Here is a 17396-nt window from a genome sequence, read left to right as displayed (position 1 = left end):
TCCTGCTCTCACATTAATGAGGCAGCACCGGCAGGTGAGCGAGGAACACGAGCACTTCACAAGAGGAGGAATGCTGTGTGACCAGGATCCAGGCTAACAACACCTCTGCGCTGTTCCTTCTCCATGGCGAGGGCAGACGGAGGAGGAACAGGCAGAGGTGTTATTAGAACTTGCCAGGAATTCCAGGTCCTGCTGAGCACCCTTCTGGAAGAATTTTGGTTGTTCAGACTAATCACAACATGTGACAGCTACCATTTTTTATTCAAAACTCCAGCAGTCAATTTGGACACTAGTTACCCCATAACCAGGTAACAATTTCCAAATCATTATCACAGACAAAATACTCAGTGGGATCCTGGCCCTTACAGAACAGTATTTAAGCCCTGGGTTTGCTGTACGCTTGTAAAGCGCTCAGATGCTGGCAATGTGACCACTTTAAGTGACCACTGCTCAGATTCCACCAGGGTAGTGTCCAGAGATTCCCTAACTATCATTTACCTATTGCTCAAAGGTCTCAAATACAAACACTTTGGTTTTGTGTCAGTAAGGCCTGACTGAAGATTATACTTCAAGACTGAAGACAGAAAAGTATTACTAAGCTTAAGAAGCTCCTTAGATCTCTCCTAGAAAAGATCTAAGGAATAGTAACAGGAAACACTTTCTAAAGGGTTCCAAAATCTTCTGCACTGATTAAATTGCAAATACTGCACAACGTTACAAACACGCCTAAAATCAGATTTTATACATCTATCAAGCTGCAGATAAAACGCACGTAGTATGAAAATATCTTTTCCTATCTTCCTTAAGTCATTTATATCCCAACCCAGCATTAGTAATCAATGATTATCTTTAAATATATATTGGGAAAAAAATCCACGTATATTAAGATGAAACTTTCTAGTTAGCTCCATTTTGATCTGAAGGAATGAAACACAACCAGCATTTTACCCAATTACTGCACGTTTTGCTTCTGAAAGGCCAAAAATGACACTGAAGTGTCAATAAAGACACAGAGGTAACTATTTGATTAGAAATTCTGAGCAACATCAACTCTTTAACAAGTTTATCCATAAGGATCATCATTGTCATTATGTAAGTTCTATCATGTGATTTAGACAGGAGTTTTACAATTAAAAAAGACAAAATAGTATTTCAAGTCAATCTACAGTTGCTTCTAGAAATAAGACAATTTTTAATCAGTAAGTTCCTTAAAAACACCATATACTGATCCCAAGCAGGGAAGCACTAGAGTTGAAGGCACTTGGATTGTTAGCTTGCATCACCAAGTTTCCAGGACAGATACAGGCACTTAACAGCTTAATAAATCAAGCCTGCGAAACACTTCTGTATTTGTGTGGCAGTCTGCTACATTCACGATCACCTCCCACAGGTTGTCCTGCAGTGGTAAGGACGCAAAATTCGTAGAGTAAACCTCTGCAGCACACATTACAGGTTGGATTTTTCTTTGGCAGACATACGAGTCATGGACTGTGTGTATGTCCTAATTACATCCTAAAAACAAGACAAAAAAATAATCAGAGCGAGTTCCATTAGAAGCAGCTGAGGAACTGCAGAAAACAAGGGAGTCAAAGCAGTAGTGTTGTTCTCTGTAGAAAGCACCGAGTCCAGGAAGGACTCGTGGAAAACTTTTCATTACTGGGTTATCATTTGGTCTGAAGAACCGACCCGGACACGGTCTGTATCATGTACAGTTACCTCCCCAAAGCCTTACAGAAACGCTGCTGAAACAGTGTAAGGGGAAATCACCAGTTATTCAGCATGTAATCAAGCATAATTACAGAGTGATGTTCCCTCATTTTGAACTGCTGCATTCACTGACTTCTCCTGCTTAAACCAAATGGTTTTCAAAACCCATTTCTCACTTGGTTGGGTTTACAGAAGCGGCCAAGATGACCCACAGCCAGGCAAAATCCAGCTACAGATATCAACTGCGTACCTTCTTCCCATTTTCAACATTGTGCTTGTCCAGCAAAGCCTGAATACTGGCACCATAGTCAGGATGAACATCAGTGAAGTTTTTCACCTAAACAGGAAGAGAACAGTAAAGCCAACAAGAATTTTTCCTCCATGTCCAATGGACTCTTTAACAGATGTTCGGCTCTAGGGCCTACAGGCGTAAGTACCTATCAAAGAAGAGGATGAAAACTTTGAGGATGAGCCAGAAAGGAGCTATGAACATTTTCAAACATTACTACTTACCTCACACAGAGCTCTTTCCTGATTTGGACACAGTTCCACTGGGGAAGATAAAGATCCAACCCCTCCCTGCCTTTCCCTTGTTTAGAGCAGAACACAACGCTGGCAATCACCCGGTTTGAGGCACCAAGCTCAACACATGGTGACATCCCTGAAGCTCAACAACAATCCCCTTCCCATCAGGAAAAAAAAGTCACTTTAACCCATTCTACATGTAAATAAGCACATGTTTAAGTGTTCTGTACTGATAATTCCTCTATGAGAAAAAGTCACAAGCTGCCTCCTCAGATAAGAATTCCTGACCTTCCTTTCCATAAGGATGTGCCACTTTGACAATTGCTGGGCTCTAAAAAAATAAGAATACTGGAAATACCAAGAACTGGAATAAAGAGCAAAGCCTAAAACCCAAACAGGCCACTTACAGCTCTCTTCTGAATGAATAGTTGTGCATCCTTAAGGTGATCAGCAATGTTTTTGCACAGCCTTTGGCGTTCATCCTCCTTCAGCACTTTGGTATAGAATATACGCACCTTACAAAGGGAAACAAAGGGTTACTCCGAGATCTCCAAACAATCCATTCTACCTTAGTAGCCAGTACTACTTACTGGACTCCTTGCATTTGTTATCACTGAACAAGAACAGTTTTCAATCACTAGTCAGGCAGCTCTTAAAAGACACCAATTTGTGGGGTTGGGCTTTTTGTTGTTGTTGCAAACTTCACAACTTCCATTTCTAGTTTGAAATGACCGTTGCTTATTGAATTAATGAAAACAAATCTTGCTGTTGGAGTCCAGTTCAGGAACTGATGATCATGACCTTACAGGCATACTCTAGTTTCTGTATCTGCACACACTCATTGGAAGAAAAGTCACAACCTCTAAATCCTGGTGCCCAGCATATGGACTGCAACGGTCTGCGAGGACTCACTCGCTGTCCTGTGAGCAAAAACTCAGTTATTCATTAAATGAAGCTGCATAGAGATCTTCCAAGCTCTCCTGAGAGCTGACCTTCAGCTTAGCCCAGAGGCTTCAGAGAGGAGCCATGTCTGAATGGCTTTATTGATACTCTCTAAACTCATCTTACACAATTTGCGATATAAAGCCTTTTCACACATCATACCTGAGTCACATTATCTTCGTTTGCACTATTGTAGCGCTGCACATCTCCCGAAAGAGTCATGTATCTCTCCTTTAACATGGGCTGATCTTCTGGACCACTAAAACTATTTGGGTAATAGTTGGGGGCACCACCTGAGAACAAAACACACACACACCCCCCAAGACAAAACCATCAGGTGCCAGTGCTCTCAGGTTAAGTCAGAAGACAGAAAACATTCCTTGCCTAGAAGAGCCTAAATCAATTATCCAGTTAGGAGTCACTGGTCAGCATTTTCCTGCTCACATCAGGACCTGGGTCTTCAGGCAGTATTTAACAGCACTTATTACAAACAGAATTTCAACAGCTTTTGGGTGCAAAACTGGATTTGTTTCAGAAATAAGGAGGTCTGGCCAGTCTCACAAGAACACTGCTCAATTTTAATACACTTATGGAAGTAATTCAGTTTTGGTCCAAGGCAGCATAAGAATACACTTCCATCTAAATACTTGAAACTACTAATCTTAACCACGTAGGGGGTTATTTTAAACACATAATGAGAACTGCATGAAAACCCTTATTCTCTGTTCTTGGCAGGAGCAGCTATTTTCAAGTTCTCATTTTACAAACACTTCCCTCTCCTCCCTCAGCAAATATTAAAATTCATAGCCCAGAGAAACAGGGTTTGGCATGAGGCACGGCTTAAGTATATCCTGGCTTACTCTCAGGTGTGAGAGAGCGTCTACTGGGCAACTGCTGACAGAGCGCAACCTGCTGAAGAGAGGCAAAGAGGAAGCTCTGCTCTTGGCATGTGTACTCTGACCTTTCACAATCTCTTGGGAATCAGAAAAAGTTTAACAAAGTGGACGGAGTACAAAGTCAGTCCTGACATTTCAAAAACGCAAACAGGAAGACATTTAGGCCATCTCCATTACTATTATTTTTACTGAAGATTTTTACCTAGAAGTAGAAACCAAGAGGTGTGAAACTGTTTCTCTGGTATTACTTCCTTTTAAATAATTAATTTTTTTAGAACCTTTTCAATTAAGTCCTTTTCAACAAGCATTTTTCCACAAGTCTTTACAGGAACATAAACTAGGGACATTACTGATTTTTTTTCCACTGGTGGCATTCTCCTGCAAACCCCCTTCCTCTTAAAGGCCTATTTGTAAGTTTTTAAACACATTTTAAGCTTCACTTGGTTTTTACCCTTTTAAACAAGCTCCCCACCCCCTGACCAAACCTCCAATCAAAGTCTCCTTTGCTGGATTAACAGAAGACATATACCCCCACTCTAAGAAAGTATGTAAAGGTGAGAAACATTCTTCTTTTCAGAGGCCAAGAAGAAAATCCCCTTTCCTCCCACCCTACTGTTTACAACATCAAAAAGGAGTCTATTTGTAGGAAGTAGAAGTGACATCACAGAATTGAAACCCACTTACAGTTACAAGACTGTCAACTACTATAAACAAGGTTGGAGTGGTATAAGGAACATCCATTTGCTTCTTTTAAAGTCTTAAAAAGATGTAGATAATGCATCCTGTGATCTACACACTAAAGTGTTGACAAATATGAGAGATAAGGAAGAGTTTTCACATAGAAGGAAAAAACCAGATGGACTACTAGTCTGAAGCTCAGGTAGTTAGAGTGATGTTTGAGTTGGGAGAAAGAATCACAAGAGACACTGAATGGTTGAGAAAAAAACTAGCATTTCTGACAGCAGAGGAAGTCAGTAATATCCAGTTAAACGATCTGTTTAGAAAATACCGCAAATCCCCTGTGAACAGAAGCAATTCTGCAGCATGTGCCTACATCTCATCATATTTAAAGGTATTTTCATTACTACCTTGGTTGTCAGAAACACACATCGGTCCGTCCCTCTGGTAATTGGCCACCCGAGCTCTGTAGGGGCAGTTCACAGGGATCTGCAGATAGTTCGGTCCCAGGCGGTGTCTGTGCGTGTCAGGATAGGAGAAAAGCCGACCCTAAAACACGTATCAAACATTAGCTGCTACTTGCTGGAAGAGATGGTACAGCCCAATTCAAAGCCCTGTCCAATCAGTGAAAGGGAGAAGACTCCTTCACATAAGTACACCTGACTACTTCAAATTCCACCCAAAGCGACACTCAGCCATGAATTAACTTTGCTGGAATACAGTGAAGAATGGCATAAATCGAGCCAATTTATGCAGCTTGGTATTTCCTACCAATGTCAGCATGTCAAACCTGTCCTGGAGCAGGAAGGCAGTTACACTTGCAGAGACAAAAATGACTGTAACTGTGCTAAATACTACTAACGAATGTTTTCATTTACTACTTATTTTCAACCTTAGATTTAAAAATCTGTTACATCTGCAATATGTATTATTTATTGAAGCAGTTCTAGTGACATCTGGATGCCATTAAGTTTGTGGGAGCAAAGAGGCAAAACAGAAGAACTGCATGATGGTTCAAGAGTTTATCCAGGTAAAACTACCAAAGTACTTCCTTGTTTCCATAGATATAATCTGAAACAATCTGGTTTTAGTCTGGAAAAGCATTAGATGCACGACTCTGCAGACAGTACAGTCTGCTGCAGCTGGGCTTCACAGGTAGTTTGACCTGTAAGAAATCACATACTACTTCTGAAGAACAGTCCTGTGGTTTGTATCAGGTTGTATCTGTGGTTTAGAGCACATGAAGCCCAACTCTTGCACTCAAAGAGTTGATAATTCTAACATATACTGTATGAATGAATAAATACACTGAATGAATGAACAAATACGCACTGCTGCCCTGCGCTTCTTGCCAGACTCCGATATTTCCCCATCGACTTCAACAGCTGTTGCAGACACCTCCTAAATTCTAGATTTGCTCTTCCTTTTGTTCTCTCCTGCCCTCTTCATATTTAAATTTTGGATGAGCACATCAAATGGTGACCACTAAAAAAACAACCACCATACCAATAAATAAATACAAATCCAGTTGCTTTCCATCTGTCAGGTTTCCTGGTGCTCCACAAAGAGGGACAGCGATGCTTTCACAAACAGCAAAGTCTATGTAATACTCTTCCAGCAAGATCTTACGCGCATTGTTGCTTACCTGCAGCATTTTGTCAGGGCTCGGTTCGATACCAGGTGGCATGTTGCTAGGATCAAATGCCATCTGCTCCACCTCAGCAAAGTAATTGACAGGGTTCCTGTTCAAGACGAGCTTTCCCACAGGGATCAGAGGGTAGTCGCCATGGGGCCAAACCTGCAAGACAAAACACACATCCGTTAAAATCAACATCATTACAGTATTATGGAGCTTAAATCCTTAAGTCAGGCAAATGCTGCCTAGTGAAGTCTTGATTGAGATAATACATTACTGAAAGATCTCTTCCAAGAAACATTGAGAAATGTCTTATTTCTAAAATGTCTCTTGCAATTCATGCAGAGTACTAATGTAACTTATTTCATCATTCAGCATAATCTCAGCACTTGGCTAGTTAAATGAAATACCCACAGGTGCTTAAAATACTGCCTAGGAACGCAGTATCGTGGGTGGGACTGCTGGCATGGTTGTTTTCAGCTACTTCAAAATGCAACAGCTAAACTAGCATTTCTTTGTCATCTTAGCCTGTATTTTCAAGCTCAGGAGTCTTTAGCCATTTTGGGAGAGCAGCAGTAGAGGGGGGGAAAAGTTTGTGTCAGTGTCCTTCAACAGCAACTGAAAGTCTGACAGAATCAGTCCAACAATCAGAAGCTATGTGATCAACAACGTTTCAAACTAGCAAGCTCAGGGTGTGACTGTATGATCCAAGATCACCCTTTGGAAATGCAGCTGTAATCAACAGGCCTGGAATCAAGCCCTGTTTGTATTTCACTGAGGAACAGTAACATCAGATAGCACATCCACGTAATTTCATCTCCAGAACTGCCGACCCATCATGACCATTTAATAAAGAGCACATTGAAAAATACAAGGGAAGAATAAGGACAGACTCATTTTATTGAGAGAAACTAGTAAAGCAGTGCTTCTGCATAGAAACCGTGGCACTGTTTTTATAGATCAGCTCAGCAGTGGCATTTGCTACATTCTGATCTCATGACCTTTCTTAAACTAGTTGAAATTGAATATTCAAACAGTGTTAGAGATACCTTAGTAAGATCAAAAGGATTAAATGGAAACTTCTCTGCCTCTTCAAACGTCATAACCTGAATGTAGAAGGACCACGATGGATAGTCTCCTTTGGCAATGGCGTTGTAGAGATCACGAATTCCATAATCGGGATCGGTAGATGCCAGCCTTGCTGCTTCTTCAACAGGAAGGTTTTTGATGCCCTGGTCAGTCTAAAAGCAGTAGAAGCAGCAGCACCAGTTACAACATGCAGAAAGTATTACAGACATCAACAAGACTTAGAACCCAAGAACGTGATTGTCCATGTTTCAATCTCCAATAATTTGAGTTCAAAACAATAGGACATTCAGCAGCTGCCTTCCAGCTAGAAATGAGTTCTCTGATAAAACTGAAATCAATATGCAGCGCTACAGAGTGCCAAACTTGAAGGTATGACCCCACCACACATCAAGTAAAGAAGTTCCACTCTCCCCTTTCAAGATGGGGAGTCCCTTTACTGTCTCGTTATCCCATCTTCTACAGTTCACACGCAACGAAGTGATAAAATGGCTGCAGCCCTCAGGGCTTAGAGTTCTGGATTCTGCACGAATCTTGATTTCCCACCCCTATTTCTGTGACATCTTTAGTACTAACTAAAATCTCACTTACAAGCTTTTGACAACTTAAGGCTAAAAGCTGCTACACAACCCCTCTTGATTTAACGTAACAGTTTCCAAAGACTTGCTTCAAAGGTTGATGTCCAGCCTCCACTGAAGTCTAAGGAGGTAAGAAGCATTACAGCCTTTAGAACCTCAAAGGGGAGTTGTTTTCAAGTGAGATATGCTAGAGACTTGCTTTCTCAGAAGTGTGGAGGCTCTGTGAGCTTCAGCTGCAGAGCCCTTGGAAGCAGTTTTTATATTTGGTATACAGTTGAGAGCATCTTAAAAATACGAGATCACTGCAGCTCAGATCCAGAAGATAAAACGGGAAAGACAGATCCAGACTACAAGAACTTTTACCTGAAAAAGCACCTGTGGAATCTGAACTACTGTGTAGCCATGAGCGTGAAACAGGAACAAATCACACAGGGAATAGAACAGATTTGCAAAGGGCTAGAGGATTCCTGACTGCAAGTCTTTTCCCTGTTAAACTCAGTCACAGGACATTTTTAGACAATCTATTTAAACTGGTTTTAATCCAGTAGGATGTGTACTTCAAATAGCTAAGTGGGAAAAAAGAAAATCAATACCTTTGCATGGAATTTGCAATAAACTGCTCTTCCATTAGCATTAACCAGTTTAAAAGTATGTGATCCATATCCATTCATATGGCGAAAACCATCTGGAATACCGCGATCACTGAACAAGAACGACACCTAAAGAGACGGATGAGACAATATGAATGGACTGACCAGTCCAAGGACAGGGCAATCATTTCAGACAGAGTTTACTGCATTAATCTGCATCCCTGGAAGCGATTTTAAAACTTAGACATTCCTCATGGAATTCCTAACATTAAGAGTGTTAACAAAATAAGACTGCTTTGGTTCCGCACAAAGAACAACTGTAAATTAAACCTACGTGAAAATTGAATTAACAACTTCAAAGTCTTCAAGCAGTACACATACCACCATGAAAACACTCAAAACACTGCTTTTCTTTAGGTTTAGGATCACAAACCATGCTTTCAGTAAGACTTTTTCCAAATAGCAATTACTGGAAGGCTTCTGGATGAACCTTTTTCCTTTTAAAAAAGCCAAAACCCAAAATAACTGCATTTTTTATTTATATTAGCTCTTTTTGCATCACTTCTTTAGGCACAAATACATTCCAGAATAATCAGGATGAACTGTGAATTCTGCCATTTGTGGAGTTGATCTAGTGTGCTACACACAGTTTTAACTAAACTGGTATGTGATAGCATTACCGCCCCAGTTCTTCACTGGTCTCTAAAATTAACACTTTGTTGTTCATTGGTTCTCCACTGCTTTAGTGTAGAAAACTTAGCAAGTTCCCCTTCATCTCTACATAAAAGAGGATTATAAAAACAGAAGAATGCCATTTCATAGCATCGTCAGAAGAAAGGAAGGCTGGATACATGTACTAAGAGCCTTAAAAATTATTGTAGGGCTTTCACCCATCCCGTTCCTAGAAGATTATGTAGACTTGCAGATAAAAAAACCACACTGCCATAACCTGATTTTCTCAATCATAAAATCAAGTCAAAGGAGAACCTTACCTGATGCAAAGACTCAGGGCGAAGACTCCAGAAGTCCCACACCATGTCTGGATCCTTCAAATGAGTCTGAGGGTTCCTCTTTTGGCTATGGATGAAGGACGGAAACTAATTTGTCCAGAAGGAGGGAGAAAGGAGAAGAGGGGGAGAAAAGAGTTCTGTTAACACCTCCAAATTATATGGGGTTTATTAAGCAACTCCTGGTACAAAAGAAGAAAGGAACAGCACACAAAAACAGAGCTGTAAGATCTCTGAAAATCTTTTGAAAAACAAAAATCTACTGTCATAGTCCTCCTACAATCAAATTCATTCACAGACCTGAAAAATTAAAGTGACACATTTACAATTAGGATAAACAAGCTGTTCAAAGCTAAAGACTGCTTTAACTTTGTGATCGATCAGCAAGAGGTAAATCGTTCCAAACCTGAATATCTGAACTGATCCCTGAATGAATACAGAGACACTGTAAATTATCTGTGCGGAGCTCCTCCGCTCAAGTAAAGCCCTTCTACTCGCAAACCGCTGTTAAACTTATGCTCAAAAACAAAAAAAAAAAAAAAAAAAAAAACCAAACTTGCTCAAGTAAAGCCCTTCTACTCGCAAACCGCTGTTAAACTTATGCTCAAAAACAAAAAAAAAAAAAAAACCAAACTTAATAAGAAGAATTTGCAAGCAGCTTTTAAAGTGAAAGAGCCTCTCCCCTTCCCCAAACAGCCTCCGAATAAAAACACTGTCCACAGGGTAAACCAGCTAATTCAAACAGCAGGAAAAGTGATGAGATCCAGAGTTAAAACACACGATAATGTACTTTCTTGCTGGCTGTTCTGCTGTGACATAGGCACTAGCACACACAACTAAATGCGTGCACTATTTATGGTATGAAACCATATAGCATTAGTTCTTAAATTTATTATTTTTTTTAAATAACACTTTTTCAAGTCAAGAAAGTTCAGACTATCCAACAAACAGCAAAGCTTAAGTGTGTCAAAACGACAGCAAAGCAGGAACACGACGTGAACGTTTTGAACTCTTTGCCAAAGCCCCCACGTCCTCTGTGCTTACTCACCAACATCGCATCCCGAACAAAGAAGATGGGAGTATTATTTCCCACAAGGTCCCAGTTCCCCTCTTCTGTATAGAATTTCATTGCAAAGCCTCGAGGGTCACGAACTGTATCAGCTGACCCGGATTCTCCAGCTTGAGGGAACACAGGAAAATGCAGAAGTGTTACGATAGGAAATGCATAAGAATTGTCAGCATAAAAACTCAGAACTTGAAAATATGCCATAAAATCCTCAAAGGGCCAGGTTTATTAATCTAAGTCTTTTCTATGCCAAGGAATTTTTGGCATATTTTCAACAGAACCCGAGCATTCAGTCCACAGTTAAGAAAGAAAAAAAAAAATATATCCTCTTGAACCAATTAAAAGTGGAATTTGTGTTATCACTAACAGGGTCAACTTCAGATTCTAAGTCTCAATCAGCTAAAAACAGTTTCTGTGCATCAAATTGCAGTGTGAAAGCTGTCATTTGGAAGGCAGTGCTCTAAACAGCGTGCCTAATAAAAAGGGAACTTATTACCAAGGAGTTTAACCCTTTTAATTCCCTTCCTGCTTTATCCAAACCAGCCCTTTCAATGGGTAACTGTACCAGAGCAAATGTGCCAACCACACTACGTGAGCACAGCATCCCACAGGTACTCAGGAAGAGCTGATGCTAGACATCAAAGAAATTACAAGAGCACTCATCCTCTCATTAAAAAAATCCTGTACTGCAGAACAGCTGGGAATAAACGTGTTCAAACACAGCAGGGAAGGGAAAGGAATGATGCCAACCTGCTCCAGAACACAGGCAGCAGGTCAAATTCCACTTCATCTTTCCCCTGTAGAACATTCCACAACCCCTAAAGTTTAAGGGGAAGCCAGCAGGCCAAACCCTGTGGCTCCTGGACTCCCTTTTTCCCCTCCAATACTACTCCCAGAACCAAATCCCCATTAGGATTTCTCTTCTTTCAAATACAGACATAGCAGTAACATGGACATTTTGAACGATCATTTTTCTGTTAGACAAGCTATAGATTATAACGCATGTTTTAACTAATATCATTTAAAATTTGCTAGTTTATGTAGTCAGCTCTAAGCTTATTTATTTTTCTTTGCCTAGTGCTTCCTTTAGAATACCCATTCCCAAAACATTGCCACAAGTGTTAATCTGCAGCATGCGAGCATTGATTATGACCCACCCAGAACAAAGCAAGCCTTTTGTCAGGAAAAAAAATAGCTCAGGCCACGCTTCCTCTCACATTCCAGAGGGAAAAGTGTCTACAGCAAGCTCTGGCAGAAAGGAGCAAGAACTTGTTAAGGTCTTACAGTCGAAGTGAAATTCAGAGAGGACGAACTGGCTGGCAGGAAGCATTTCAACCTCCCTGAAGTACATGAAGTGCTCCATAAAGGCTGCTCTCAGCGTAACCACGGTACACAGGTAAGACATGGTGACCTCAGAGCCTTACCAACAGTGGAGAACCGTATCGCAACGGGAGTTCTCTTGCCAATGTGTTCAAACACTTTTGCCTTGCAGTACTTGGTAATATCATGCGTGACTTCGAAATAGCCAAAGGCTCCTGAAAAAAGGAAATTTCAAAATATCAGATCTAGGTACCTTCCTTCCCTTCACAGCTTTTCTACTGTGGCCCAACATACAACTTTAAGTCAAAAGGAAACACAGAAATACACCAGTTGAAACAGAGTTTATATCTATGCACTGAAACACTCAATTATTTTCACAAAATGAGATTCACTTGACACCAAGTGCTACTGGCACGGTGCTCACTCTCCCCTCCTTCCCCAATTGTTACACAGACCCCATGTCTTCTGTTCAAAATCACCACCAGCAGCTTTTTGGATGCTTTTCTGCCAAGACTTACATACGTCTCCTCAGAGCAAGGTAAGTATTTCTTTAATCCTGACACATCTTGCAGAATTTTTGGTCTGCCTGCAAGCTGGATGATGCAACAAAATTCCTTTCACCCCCCCAGAGAAATTTTTCCCATGTACATTCATATTAAACATTCAGTCCCATTATTTTCTTCTAGGGCAATATGTAACAAAAATCTAAAGTGCCAGTTCTACCCTACTAAGATCCGTAACAATTTTTAAGTAAGTTGGTTTCGTTTTGGGGGTTTTTTTTATTTAAATATTAGATCATCATCTTGCTTTGGCAAACAGATACATCAGATGACAAAGACAAGAATCTCGATGAAATAACACGCAAACAGACATTAAAATAGAGATGGGTAAGTCTTCCCCTCCCCAGGAGGGCGGTATATGGAGGAACAGATAGAGGAAGCAGAGATTACACCAAATACAGTAAAATTTAAGGGCTGTAACCACATTTTTTCCTCCTTTTTTTATTTTAATGGGTTTTCAGTGCTTCAGGTTTTGGCTCAGAGTTCTTTTAAACCAGGCCTTGCCACTGTTGCTGATACAGAATTAGTTATTATCTATAACACAATTTATCTGTCACAAGCTACATGTTAACTCAAAAGCTTTTTAAAGCCTAATTCCACATGGAGAAAAAGTAGGCGTTTTTAAACATACCTGCCCCTTTTGCATGCACAACTCTCTCAGGAATCCTCTCTCTGTCAAAATGAGCCATCTCATCTGTGAAAACAACATCTTGAACGAGAAGAGGTCCACGTGGCCCTGCTGTCATGATGTTAAGCTTATCCCCTATGGGGTTCCCAGCACCGGTGGTCAAGGCATCTGGTTTCTGCAAGAAAGACACTCAGTATCACACCACCAGAAATTAAAGCCCCTCAATGCACCAGTTCAACTCTTAGATATCACAGGACAAATTAACAAGTTCACAGCAAAATGTGTTTTCTGGAAAAATCTAGATTCCTAACTACCTCACTCCAGTGCTGTGTTTGGGGCTATTTAAGATGAGGAGTTCAAGTCATGTATAACCCAAGATGTTTTCCATGGTTCAGAAATATTACTGGTTGGGACTGTCTATCCTGCTGCAAAAAACCCATGATGCGTCAACCTTGAAACGTGTTGAGGTTCAGTCTGCCCCCATCTCAACAGGAGAGGATGGGAAGAGCGAGCTAGAAAAGCAGTAGCTGCTGGAAAATAAGAGAGAAGGGAGAGGAAGAAGGTGGTAATGTCAGCAGAGGGATGAGGCATAAGGAAGGAACTACAGTCAGCATAAAGCCCAAAAGGTGTACCCATGACCATGGTTGGTCTGGAAGAGCTATAGAAAACAACATAAGCAAGAGCACCTGAGGAACCATCATTCAGATGCTTGAACTACAGAAGGATTCAGGTTAACAAAAGCCCTAAGAAGCCCCACTGCCAATAGGACAGCAGCAAACTAGACCATTTGACCTTTACTTTTTTTTACTAGCTGTCTTTGAAAGAACTTCCCAAGATAGTCCACACTCAGGCTCTTCCCCTCCCTTCCACACCATAGGCTACTTAGACCTGCAGCACCTTGTACAGTAGAAGCGACCCTATACCTAAAAAAACCAGCCACTCCAAGACAACTTCAGGATACACCTGCTGGAACTCTACACCACCATAACCAAGTGTTCTCCCACTTTCTTAAAAAAGTCCCAGCAGAAAAGATGTTGTCTGCATCACATATGGTGTCACACACTTCCCTAAGGAGCAAGAAAGGTCCATCAGCTCCAGAAACCTGACGGTTGCAGCCTCAGTTTTTCCTGGAGTACATTTATTGGCAAAAGCCAGGAAGATGCTTATAAAGGACTTAGAACAGAAGTTAGTTGGGGGCTGGGGCGGGAATCCATAATTACACACTGCACAGACACATCGGCTTTCACTCATTCTCTCCTGACTAGTTCTCCTTTTAAAGTTCTACATATGAAAACGGATGGTGAAGAGAAGGAAAAAGTAACTCTTGATGGGAACACCTTTGTTATTCCGGCAGTGACTGTATGGGGTTCCAACTTCAATGCTCACAATCTAAGTTTTGCTTTAAGTGTTTTAATTAATGCAAACAGGCAAAATCCCGTCTGTATCTCATGGAAGAGTACACCAAACTGGATCCACCTCCAGGGTTTTTTTGTTTGTTTTTTTTTTTTCCCCCCCCTCAGACAACTCACAAAGGCAGGGGAAAGAACAATTATTCACATCTACACCCTGCATTCTGTACGCCTTTGTTTAATTCAGGTACACGAATAACCACATGAAAGACATCCAGCAGGAGAACGGCGCTTCCAGGGTGTTCTTAGTAATACACACACGCCACTTCAATTCCCCAAATATGCAGGTTCTTTCTTCTCCCTCCACCACTTCATTAGCATAAACTCAGCTCCTTACGTTTACTGGAATCCTAAACTACACTGAAATTTGTGAAATTAAGAAAAGACAATAGACACCTGGTTACAAATGGGAAACCAATGGTCAGAAACTTACAGAGAAGTCACCATGACTTCAGCTTTATTTGAAGTACTCTTAAGTCAAAGGAGCCTCTGCTTAAAACTAGAAATTGCTTAAATTGCCATTACAAATGAACTTTTTGAACTGGATTTTAACTTAATATATTGAAGTAACTAGAAGGACACCACCGTATTCAAGGAACTTTAGGGAAAAGCTCATTCATCCATTTCACAATTCAGTCTAGTAAATGTGAACTATTCTACTTCAAGATATTCACCCAGCACAAATTAATGTAATTATGTTATTAGCTCATTATGCTGACATTTTCTGTACTGAGGTATGAAAGCTACAAGCAAGCAGTCTTGAAATAAGCCTACAAAATGCTCACACATCACAACAGTTTTAATTGAACTTTTTGGTCAGAAAATTATTGCAGTTTGCTCAGGAAGAACTACTTTTTTTTTTTAATCCAGTTCCAAGCACTACCAATATTTTTTATTCTCCTCAGTTTTGCTGATTTAAAACTTCAGGTTTCTCATGGATGACATTCCAGTTTAATCATAAATTAATTTTTTTCTCCATATTGATGGCTAATACTTATTTCATCTTGAAGCAGCAACCTGGTTTCACTCATTCCACTGAGAAACCCAAACGTGATGTTGAGTTAGAGCCCTGTTTATCCTGGAGGTCTTCATCAATCCAGGATGTTTAACCTTGTAGCGGTAGGACTGTAATGCACCTACCTACCACCTCCTCTACAGAGCCCCTGCAAGAGCTTGGTAAAGGACAGAAGAAAAAAAAAAACTGTATGCTCAGTCTTAAGGAAACTGAGTCCTTTTGATTCACCACTGCCTTTATGGGATTACCGCAAGGGCAGGAAAAAACCTTATATATTCATTGTAAGCTGTGCAATGAACAACAAATAAAGGTTTGTTGAGGTAACCCATCCCTTCAAGCCAACAGGCTTGTTGTCTACAAACCGCTTCTTTATAACATTAACATTTAAGACCACTGATAAAACCACAAGTTTTTGAAATCAAACCCATAAAAAAGTTTAACAGCTTTGCGGCTGGGGGGGGGCTGTTTTGGGGGGGCACCTTTCTAAAGACCCAGACCACTGATAAAACCACAAGTTTTTGAAATCAAACCCATAAAAAAGTTTAACAGCTTTGCGGCTGGCGGAGCTCTGTTGTGCGGGCACGCTTTCTGAAAGCCGCTTTCTAGAGTTCATATCAGAAGTACCCTGTGTTTTTAAACTTTAGTTTCAGGATAACGTTATGTGGGGCACACAAATAAATTCCATCAGTCCCATGAAGGGAGAGAGAAAAAAACCCAACAGGCTCAGCAGTTTTAAGAAGAATTCTCATACTACTTTTCTACCTGAGTTTGTTTGATGCCTGTATTTTTATATGGTTGGGAGTTATGTACAGTCAAAACCTTGAGAGATAGGAGCTTGGGGATCTGCACGTCAACTTCATCCCAGCACTACCTGCCATGACAGAAAGAAGGGAAAGAAAGCCAGGAGAATTGTAGTCACAGCTGCTGTAAACACCACACATCAAAGTACATACTTCCAGGTATTAATGATACTTTGCACCTTATAAAAGTCACTTTAAAATCCTAATAAGTCCTCCCTAGTTCTATCTTATGGTCTCATGACTCCTTATGCAACAACAGACCGGGTTGCCTCCCAACCTTCAAAATAACTTTGGCCTGTATTCAAACACTGCTTCGTTACAGGCAAACTGACAGCCATACCAGGAGCGTTACAGTACAAAAACCCCAACCTATCAAACAGGTTACAATAGGAAGGAGTCCCAACTCATCACTGGAAGGTAGTTTTCATAGAGTACTTTCAGAACCTAAGGGAAAAAATAAAATTGAGATGACATGACAGCTGTGAACAGTGAGAATTGAGGCATTTACTTGTCTCCTAAGATGCTGTTTAGTATAATCAGCAGAAAAAGTATTTAAGGCCAAAAAAGCATTCCTGTCAGAAGGTACACAGTAGAATCAGTGATCTGATGAAAAAGGGAAATCCACTCTTGCAGCATTTATAAATATTCTGGGGTACGTTCTACACATTCGGAAGACCAGGTGCCATGCTGTTGATAACATGCTCTCATGTTATCAAGCCAAGCCCTTGCCCCAGTCCACTTCAACCCGGTAAACAAGTCTCCGCATACTGCTGAACATACTTTATCTTTCATATTACTCCCTAGTTACATTTTCACCGGGTTCCACCAAAGCAATAGCAGAATTGAAAATGTGAATATCTGACCTGAGACAGAAAAAGAAAATAACAATAATATCTCTGCCCAAGGAGCTGCCAGCTTGGGCGCAGCGCGGCCCCGCTCCTGACGGGAAGGAG

General features: G+C 40.7%; 1 protein-coding gene across 1 annotated transcript; it reads right to left on the bottom strand.

Annotated features, from left to right (window-relative positions):
- Window positions 1-1020: 1020 nt before the first annotated feature.
- Window positions 1021-13395, bottom strand: CAT (catalase). The gene is made up of 12 exons (XM_010135501.1): window positions 13223-13395; window positions 12136-12246; window positions 10694-10824; window positions 9631-9735; window positions 8642-8767; window positions 7434-7625; window positions 6394-6546; window positions 5159-5297; window positions 3337-3467; window positions 2640-2747; window positions 1958-2044; window positions 1021-1512 (listed from the first exon to the last, which is right to left on the bottom strand). The coding sequence occupies exons 1-12, from the start codon at window positions 13335-13337 to the stop codon at window positions 1447-1449; spliced, it is 1464 nt and encodes a 487-aa protein (XP_010133803.1). The 5' UTR covers window positions 13338-13395; the 3' UTR covers window positions 1021-1446.
- Window positions 13396-17396: the final 4001 nt, after the last annotated feature.

The sequence above is a fragment of the Buceros rhinoceros genome, unplaced genomic scaffold, assembly GCF_000710305.1.
Source record: "Buceros rhinoceros silvestris isolate BGI_N320 unplaced genomic scaffold, ASM71030v1 scaffold14474, whole genome shotgun sequence".
In the NCBI taxonomy this organism is placed as follows: Eukaryota; Metazoa; Chordata; class Aves; order Bucerotiformes; family Bucerotidae; genus Buceros; species Buceros rhinoceros.
The sequence above is the reverse complement of the archived record's forward strand: the minus strand, read 5'-3'. Positions and strand labels throughout refer to the sequence as shown.

Bases quoted from the DNA above. Each gene is read 5' to 3' on its own strand.
- CAT (XM_010135501.1), bottom strand. From the start codon at position 13,337: ATGACAGCAGGGCCACGTGGACCTCTTCTCGTTCAAGATGTTGTTTTC. The intron at 10,825-12,135 runs GTAAGGCTCTGA...TGTTCCCTCAAG, and splicing joins GATACGGTTCTCCACTGTTG to CTGGAGAATCCGGGTCAGCT. The intron at 2,045-2,639 runs GTAAGTGGCCTG...CTTCCTGTTTAG, and splicing joins TATTCATTCAGAAGAGAGCT to GTGAAAAACTTCACTGATGT.